The 9,361-nt window shown below is 30.0% G+C and overlaps 1 protein-coding gene across 1 annotated transcript; it reads right to left on the reverse strand.

Annotated features, from left to right (window-relative positions):
• Positions 1-5,269: 5,269 nt before the first annotated feature.
• Positions 5,270-7,430, reverse strand: MYB55 (myb domain protein 55). Its single transcript, XM_012227639.4, has 3 exons — positions 7,068-7,430; positions 6,850-6,979; positions 5,270-6,765 (listed from the first exon to the last, which is right to left on the reverse strand). Exons 1-3 carry the CDS (start codon positions 7,198-7,200, stop codon positions 5,715-5,717), a joined length of 1,314 nt encoding a protein of 437 aa, XP_012083029.1. The 5' UTR covers positions 7,201-7,430; the 3' UTR covers positions 5,270-5,714.
• Between the last annotated feature and the right edge of the window lie 1,931 nt (positions 7,431-9,361).

The following is a 9,361-nucleotide window of genomic DNA, read 5'->3' on the forward strand; positions in this document are numbered from 1 at the left end:
TTTATTATTTTTTATAGCAACTTTATATAATACAATCCCATTTAATATAATATCAAAATATTTTACTTTGCACATAAGAAGTATAAAATAAACAAAAAAAAAAAAAAAAATCTCTAAAATATGCATAGTAAATGCTGCCGCTCACCGGCCGTTGATGTTATTGACTAGTCAGATTTACAAGCTAGCTGTTGTGATGGCAATGGAAATGGACGGTTGGAATAGTCGTTTTGTGATATTTACACGTGTCATGCTTGTTATAATCCGAAGTGGATGGTTCCATTTTGAAAAAATGCGTCCGATGATACTACATTCGATACTTTCGAGGTTTTAGTCAGCTTTTCCTCTAGAGCCTAAACATAAATTTTGACCCTAAAAAATTTTGATCAATTTTTTTTTATAGCAATTAAATTTAGAAAAAAATAACGATTTTATTTACTCTAAAATAAATTGTGGGAATATAGAATGATAATTATGTGGTAAAATTATTTTATTTGCATATCATTATTATAAAAAATAAAAAATTAGAGAATTATTATTGAATTTATTAAAATTGAAGAGATTGTTAAGAAAAATAGACTAAATTTCAGGATAAATTTATGTATTGATTATAGATAGAGTGGTGATAGCAGTAATGCGGTCATCGATGGATCAAACTGAAACTGCAAAGCAAGCCTTTTTATCTTCGTTTTCCAAATAAAGTAGTTGTGACATGTGGCTGAAATTACTAATTATTTTCAATTATTAACTATTATTCTACTGGGAATAAGGTCAACAGTTCCAACATTATTATTATTATTATTATTTTAAAAGTGGAATTATTGCAGTTTACAAGAAAATTGAAAATTTCAAATTGAAAGTATGTAATTTAGTTTTTCTTTATAGAAAATGATTGAATTATTAAAATGTTTTGGTCCCGTTAATAAAATGGTCGGTGATAAAAACATAAATTCCAACTAGAATGTTTATATTAAAGGCATTGTTGGTCAATTGTTGAATCACATGTTTTAAGTGAAGCCACTCAAAGCTTCAAATTGTGGTGTAGCATATTCCAAGTTTTGTTTGTAGAGATTTTGTTGCCACTTTACTTTTTATAACTAAGTTGAATTCTATTATAATAATAATAATAATTATTATTATTAAATATGAAATTCATCCTTCAACACACTTCTTTTTTTTTTTTTTTTTAATTACAATCGAGTTTGATTAATTTGATTTTAATTTGGTCTAATATCAATAAGGGAATTGGCAGTACGTGTTGACCTAAATTATTTGAATTTGTAAATATAAAACTAATTGATTTAGTTTTAAATCCACCATCTAATTTGAGTTTGTTAAGCTGCTTGAAAGAATGAGGTAATATAAGGAGGAGTCCATTTGTTTTTGACCAAAGGCACACGGAAATTTGTCTTATCTATAAATAGTTAGGTGTGTAACGTTTAACAATCTCGTTACACTTCTTGTTTTTACAATCTATTCAAAATGGATTTTTTTTTTTTTATTGATATTTATCTTAAAATTTGATTGAAGTTGCATTTTAAATAATGCAATTTAAAGCAACTCTATATAGGATTAGTTGATCTCCTTTATTTAATATAATATTTCAAAAATGTTTCCGTAGTGTAATATTTCCAATTTTTTAAAGAGAAAATGGAATAAATATTTCACTAATAGAAAATAAAAAATAAATTTGAATCTAAAATATTATCTTTAATTTAAAAGAGAAATTAAATGGATAAAATCTTTTTCCAAAGGAACAAAACTTCAGGATTGATTTAGTTAACAAAACACACACACACAAAAAAAAAAAAAAAAAAAAAAAAAAGAATTATTATCACTAAACGTGTCAACCCAAAAAGTACTAATTTAGACACGCTAGAAGATTTAGTCTAAACTCTAAAGATGGTTTATCTCTTAAGTAGGTAGGCCAAGCAAGAAACAAAGAGCATTTCAAATCTAACAGTTGGATGCTTTTTCCTTTGGGGCCAAAAAAAAAAGTTGAATGCATTTGAATATTTGTATATTTGAATTTCATAAACATTATAAAAAAATTCTCATTGATTAGTCTGATTCACAATTTAACTAAAATTGAATTATCATAATCTTAATTATCCCTTTTTAAATTAAGAAAGGAAAAATACAGAGGCATTCAAAAAAGAAGAACAGAAAGCATTGAGGCCCATTTCATAAAAGATCTTCTGAAATTATTGCAACCAAGTAACAACTTACACGAGGGTTGAATTATTAATAAAATTATGGATATTATAAAATAGAGGTAGCCCCGGGTTTCAAACAATGGAATGGCAGATTTCTAGCGGATGGTGTCACTGTTCTGCATTTTACATCGCCTGCCTGCCGACACCACGAGCATTTTACTGTTTCGTTAGAAAGCGATAGGCGGTAGGCTCCAAACCTTTTGGGGCCAGTTGCTTGAGAGAGAGATTTTTCTGTTACACAGAAAACCAGCGGCGAACTTACCTTCTAGATATAGTTATTTTACACTCGTCAAACAACTTTCTGTTCCCATTTATATTTAACTACTGTTGTGATAGTAAAATATTGTTTTTTAATAAAATTAAAAATATATAATGAATCCAAATCGCTTAATAAAGCGCAAGCTATAATCAATATAGCTGTAAAAATTCAATTAACTGTGATTTGATTTTTCTTATTTACGTGAAAAGTAAAAGATAATGTATAAAAAAATAAAAAAATATTGTAAAAAGTAAAATTAGCAGTGTAAAAAGAAAAACATGAAAATAAATAAATAACAAGGGAAGTTTCTCTCTTTATAATTAAGATTTTAATATAAGATAGCGTGGGCCCGTAGATATTTAATATAAAATAGTAGTAGTACAAAATTTGACCGAGGTTTTTCTTGGTCAAAATAAAATAACGAAAGAGAAAGGAAGTTAGAGAAAAGTAGGACGGTGAAAAGTAATTAATTGGTAATGGTAGAGTTGGTTTGGATTTGGTGAGATCATGAATTTGTCGCTTGTTACTGTAAATGGGCCTCGTGTCGTGTCTCCCTATTGGGAAGTAAAAGTCCGTGTGACAGACCAAGTCTTGGCCTTTGGGTTTATTAACTTTTTATTTGTTTTATAATCACCAATTAAAATCGATTCCTTCACTCGTAAGAACAGGATTAAAATAATCTAAGCAAAAAAAAAAAAAAAAAAAAAAAAGATTAATAAGACTCGCAGTTTTCTGATTCTTCCACGTGTGCTTCAGAGGGATAGTTGATTAGATAAAGGGGTACTTATTTAAATTATATCAATCTTATATATATAATCACTACTAATTTAATAGTGTTTTTGTATAATCATATTATTTAGAATTATTTAAGATAATAAATAACTATAAGATTATCATACAAATTTAATTAAATTTTTATTAAAAAAATATATGAGGTATGAAAATATATAAAAAAATAAATTCTTAATAGTTATTTTACATTTAACATCAAATATTATTAAAATTTTATCAAACAGCTAACAAATTAGAAAGATTCAGTGTACCCGCAATGTAATTTTCTTTTTTTAAAAAATTAGAAAGCTTGTCACCCTTCTTATAAACAGGTGAACTGTGGATTTTAATAAAAAGAGGGATATTTTTAACTTGCAGGCCTAGCACAAAAAAGAGAGAGGGAGAAGAAAAGCTTGGCGGCCCAACATTCAGAAACCTACCAAAATTTTTGGGCAAAGAGAAAGCTTTAGCCCTGTTTCTTGGGGAAGGCCAAATGGGCCTATAGAAGCGATATTTGGGTTTGAAAGCCCATAAGGAATCTGAAATAGGCTTTTCTTTGTGTATATAGGTCTAATGGTTCAGAAAGACGATGGTAAAACACGTATTAATTTGGGTGTGAGTTATGCAAATTATGCTCATATCATATCATAAGGGAGCATAGCAAAAGATTTCCTTCCTAGATTTTTTTTATTTATTTATTTTTTTTTTTTTTTAATTTTGGCTCAATAATGTGATGTGATACGTACATATATAATGGCCTCAAGACCTAAGAGAAGAACATAATGATTAAAATGTTACGCGCAAATAAGTAAATCTAATCTTTTGATCTTGTTGGAGCTTTTCAAACATGGAAATCCATTCGAATAAAATGATCTTATTGCGGTTGCTTTTTTTTTTTTTAACAAAAAAAAAATTGAGGTTTTTCTTATGCAAGGGAGGGAGTCCAATCCGAAATTATGAATTCAAATATCTAAGTTAAATTAGCTTTTTACTTTTATCAATTTCAAACAATTTTCGTATCAAAAGCTAATAGAAAAGCCTCTTTGAAATCTAAAAGTTTATTGGAGAGAACAGGTGTTACAAAAATAGAAAATTTATGAGTTAGAATCTCATGATGTTCGAACTAATTCGAGGCAAAAAAATCAACACTCATTTAATAACTACTAAGAATAGAAATGCTTCTTTAAAGCGTTTGAAATTCGTTGTTCTAGTGTGAAAATGTGTTTCTTTTGGCTTTGAAGGAAGTTTCCTTTCCCTTAATTTCCTCGCTTTGGTTCCAAGTTACCGTTAATTATCTTATGACTTCCAAATAAGTGGAAATCATTTTGACTATGGAGATTCTGTTGTTAACTACCAACAACAACCAAGCATCTGTGAAGCCTCAACTGCAAGCCCAATGCCAGTTATTCTTCGGGAATATCAGAAAAGAGTAACCCTACAAGACGGTGACAAGTGGATGGCAATGATTTGATTACGATATTTGCAATTTCTTCGTTCACCACACAATTGACTAATCTTTCTCTTGAATTGGAAGTTTCTTACTTTATAAAGTGTTACTTAAGATAACGTTTAATCTCTTTAAGTAGCTAAAAGACATCAACATACATATGGCTCTCATAAGATTGAGGGTCACTGTCCCTTTGTACGGACCAGAAAGCGAATAACTCTCACTTCACTTTGTGGGGTTTCCTTTTCTTGCATGATTATGAACTGGCAACTCTTCTTCTTGCATTTCCTATTTTCACACGTGCAGTACTTACGTGCTAGAGTGGGGAGAGCTCCTTGACTCTTGCAATAAGTTGTAATTCAAGAAAACAATAAGATTTTTTTAAATGTGCTATGTTAGTTCAGATGAAAAAAAAAGCAGCCAACTACAATTTATAACTCAATATCCTCATCAAAATCATCGATAGCAATAAAGTGATTGGACAACGATGGCCAACCATATCTCCCAATCTTCAACTGGAAAATAAAGCATTGGGTTCCTGTATTTCTCAGTATTGTAAGTACTAAAAAAGAGAGAATATTCGGATAAATTAAAAATTAAATTATCAGTTTTTTCAGAAATGGTTCTGATATATATAGACTTATAGCTCTCTATACATATACTATACCAATAAAAGTTATAACGACTTTAAAGAAAGAAAGAAAGAAAGAAAGAAAGGAAAAAATCCCAAGAATCAATGACATTTTTGCTTTCTGGGATTTTTTACAGAGAGAATTACTGCAACACTATAATGCATATGCAATTGAGGTAAAGAGGAGAACTACACTGGTATAATCCTTATTCTGCAATTCTACCCTCCACAACCAACAGAGTAATTTTTTTTTGGCTCACAAATATTCAAAAACCCAAAGAGTGAGATTTTTTTTCTTTTTCTTGGTATAAGACCTATTTACAAGAGAAAAATCTGTAGCACGTACACACCTGTAAATAAACAAAAGAAGAGTCCCAGTGCCGAATGAAAATGCTAGATATGTCCATATGCAGCTGTAAGTCTTTGGATATCCTTATTCGTACACATATCAGAATTTTGAAAAGCTAGTTGATGTTGTTGTTGTTGCTGCAACTGCTGATTATGATGAGGAGGAGGCCACATACCGTTGGAATTTTCCTCTAAGAAATGTGCTTCTGATTTTATTTCATTGTATAAAGATTGTGAATTTTGATTTTGTAAAGCTGCAGCCATTAACAATGGACTGTGAAGATATTCCGGCCACTTAACATCTTCTTGTTGAGTTGTTATCAGCTGAGTTTGACCTTTATCTGTTGTGCTACAATCCCCTAATCCCCAAGAAAAAAGCGTGCTTTCAAAGAAAGAGTTGTTACTTTGCAGCTCTGCGTTTCCACTACTTCCACTGCTAGTATTGCTAGGAGCACCCGTTTCCCAGAACCGTAGATTACTACTAGTAATTGGAAAAGAAGCTAATGAAGGATCTTCAGTCACAGAATTGGGCTTGAAACCCATAGATGTAGAAAGAAATGAACTTGTTGTGTTTGATGGTGAAAGAATTGTGGGTATTGAGGTTGAAGAAAATTCCGAACTCATATCAAAAGTTTTACTGCTGGTTTGAGTAAACCAAACAGAGGGGATTGAGTTAGTTGAAAGTCTAGCATTGGATGCATAATTCAATTGCTGAAGAGGAAAATCCATAAAAAAGTCCTTGTTGCTTATAGGCGTCACCAAATTGTTGTTGTTGCTGCTGCTACTAATAGTCTTGGAATTAGAAGCAGAAGCGGAACCTTCTTCTCTTTCCAATTGTTTCTTTTCTTGAAAATTTGGCAGTCCTGGCTTCGAGTTTCTAGCTTCAAGGAGGTTGAGTTCACTGGAAGGCTTATCTTGGGTTTTCTTAGTAGGCGAAGGATTTTTGTCTTGTCCATTATTTTCAATTTCTGAAAGTGGTTTATGTGTAACAGGGTCAATGCCTCTTTGTCTAAGTTTCTTCTTTAAACAAGAATTCCATAGATTTTTTATTTCATTGTCGGTTCTTCCTGGTAATTGTGCTGCAATTTGTGACCACCTGAGAAACAGATTATCAGAATACTTAATATATGTTCTTTATTTAATAAATTTGATTTATAAAAATCAAAACTATTTGATTTACCTGTTACCCAGAACTGCATGAAGTTCAATTATAAGATTCTCTTCTTGTTGTGAAAATGTGCCTCTCTTTAAATCAGGTCTCAAGTAATTAATCCACCTTAATCTACAGCTCTTTCCACATCTTTGCAAACCTGGAAATTTCATGAATTGGAGCCTTCATTTAAAATTAAAAAACAGAGCAGAGATCGAAAAACAATATAGTAGATAGATAAAACTTACCGGCTTGCTTGGGGACAGAGCTCCAACAGCCATGGCCATACTTAGTAATATGCCTTAAAAGTTTCTCGTCTTCCTCAGGCGACCAGAGACCTTTCCGTAGCTTCTGCTTGTAGCAGCAAGAGTGCCTCCCCATTTGGAGCAAGCAATATGGAAGAGAAGAGAAAAGAAAAGGATACTACTTTCCCAAAAGAGAAAAGAGTGAGTAAATGAAGGTAAAAGTGTCAGCAAATAAGCAAAGGGTTTCTCGCCAACGGATTTGTAGGGAGTTGCTTTGGCAGAAAAGATGTAAGCAGAGAGAGAGAGAGAGAGAGAGAGAGAGAGATGTGTTGAAAAGAAAGCCAAGAAAATGAAGTAGCAGCTCAGAAAGGCAGTTGAATTAATATAAGAGGCAGCCTTCGAGAGAGAAAAGTCACCGTCAATAACCTCTTAATCTCTCTCTCTCTCCTTCTTTCTCTTTTTTATTTTTTAAAATTAGATTAAATTATTTATTTATTTAGTTGGCAATGGTTCAGAAAATCAGAAATGAATTAATAGTCTGAGTTGCATGTGTCTTATCGGAGGTCTGAGAATTAATGTCTTATGCAAGAATGGTGGGGTATAATTGATAATTCATAAAAAAAAAAAAAAAAGAAAAGAAAACCCAACGGTCCCAACCCAATGTTGATTGATGAATGATAATAATAACTTATGCTTGAAATTCAAGTTAGCCAAATCTCAAATTAATGTGAAGAATTACTTAATTAATGGTAAGATATATTTAAATTCAGAACAAAATTTTTATAATATTAAAATTAAATCCATATATAATTAATTATTATTTTATTATATAAAGAAATTTTTATATTTCAAAACGAATAGATTTCTCTCATCTCATGTTCATACACTATATATATATATATATATATATATATATAAAATTCTTGGAAATCATGCTAACTTAGAAAAATATTGATGATGATGTGGAAAGAACAAGTAATATAGAGAGGTATAGTGAATGATATGTTACTCAATATGATTAAATCTGAGTGGGGGTTACACAAATTAACTCACTCCCAACAAATTATTCCCATTTTGATAATAAGAGTCAACTTAATTTTTACCAATTTAGGGTTAATGAAAATTGAAGAAAGAGATACTTTGTCCAACCGCCTATAACACTACACACATCTTAAAAGTGATGCTTGAAGCTGACTACGTAGTTGTATTATTATCAATATTTGTAATTACACAATACACAGATTGGATTCTTCTTTCGTAAAAGAAAATCCCTTTTTAGCTATTTGTTTGGCTCTTTTAAGCACTTAGTTTCTTCCCAAAATCTTATATTACTAATATACCTACGAGGGTATTTTAGTAAAACTATTCAATCTTCAATAAAAGCCACCGCCACCGTCAGTTCATACCATCAGGTGCACCATGAACCAGTGGTTTTGCACCCACTCTCGCAGTATTCCTTTTTGTGTTTTTTTATATTAAGTAAAAAAAATTTTATATTTACAATCTCAAAGATAATTTTTATTTTAAAGAAATAAGTAGGTACTAGGTAATAACATGAATAAGTAACTAAACTATTATCTTATTCTAATAGTAAAAGTATGAAGTGTAAAAATTTAAAAATTTTATTTCCCACTCCTTTAAATAAATAAATTAATGACGTAAGTATTATGCCCTTGGCTCAAATTACTTTTCAGTCTCACATGAATAAAAAGTACTCGCCAGCCCTACTAAAGCCTAAGAAAATTTTTAGTGTTTGATTTATCCTATTGGCACTTTTGGTTTGGACTTTGGGTAATATGAAAATAGGTCACGAGGAGCGAATACTAGTCTCTTAATATGAAAATTAAGTAGTCTGAATAAATTTATGTTATAAATAAATAATTTATATATCATATGAGTTTAAATGAATTGTATTATAGATAAATTTGTATAATATGTCTAACTGTTTAATTAAGGATAAAAATATAATTTTATAATATATCTATATATATAAAGCGAGTCATATGTGTTATATGTTTTTAATTTTATGACTCGTATATGACTCATTTACTTTTTATTTATATATGACTTAAAATGGTTTGTGCATATTGTGTTCATGTTAATTGTCGATATTCATATTCATATCACGTGTTAAATAAATTAATATCGAATTTCACATATTAACTCATTTTGCACATGTAAATATTGTTAAGAAACAAACAAACTCATTGAAAAACTTTTTTTTTTCCTTTTCTAATTATTGGCAAACCCAATACCTAATTATATGCTTTTTTTTCATGAGTAATTTATTTTTTTAT

This window comes from Jatropha curcas, chromosome 5, assembly GCF_041381405.1.
Source record: "Jatropha curcas cultivar XTBG-Jc1 chromosome 5, XTBG_Jcur_1.0, whole genome shotgun sequence".
Taxonomy (NCBI): Eukaryota; Viridiplantae; Streptophyta; class Magnoliopsida; order Malpighiales; family Euphorbiaceae; genus Jatropha; species Jatropha curcas.

Bases quoted from the DNA above. Each gene is read 5' to 3' on its own strand.
- MYB55 (XM_012227639.4), bottom strand. From the start codon at position 7,200: ATGGGGAGGCACTCTTGCTGCTACAAGCAGAAGCTACGGAAAGGTCTC. The intron at 6,980-7,067 runs GTAAGTTTTATC...TGAAATTTCCAG, and splicing joins CTCTGTCCCCAAGCAAGCCG to GTTTGCAAAGATGTGGAAAG. The intron at 6,766-6,849 runs GTAAATCAAATA...TCTGTTTCTCAG, and splicing joins CATGCAGTTCTGGGTAACAG to GTGGTCACAAATTGCAGCAC.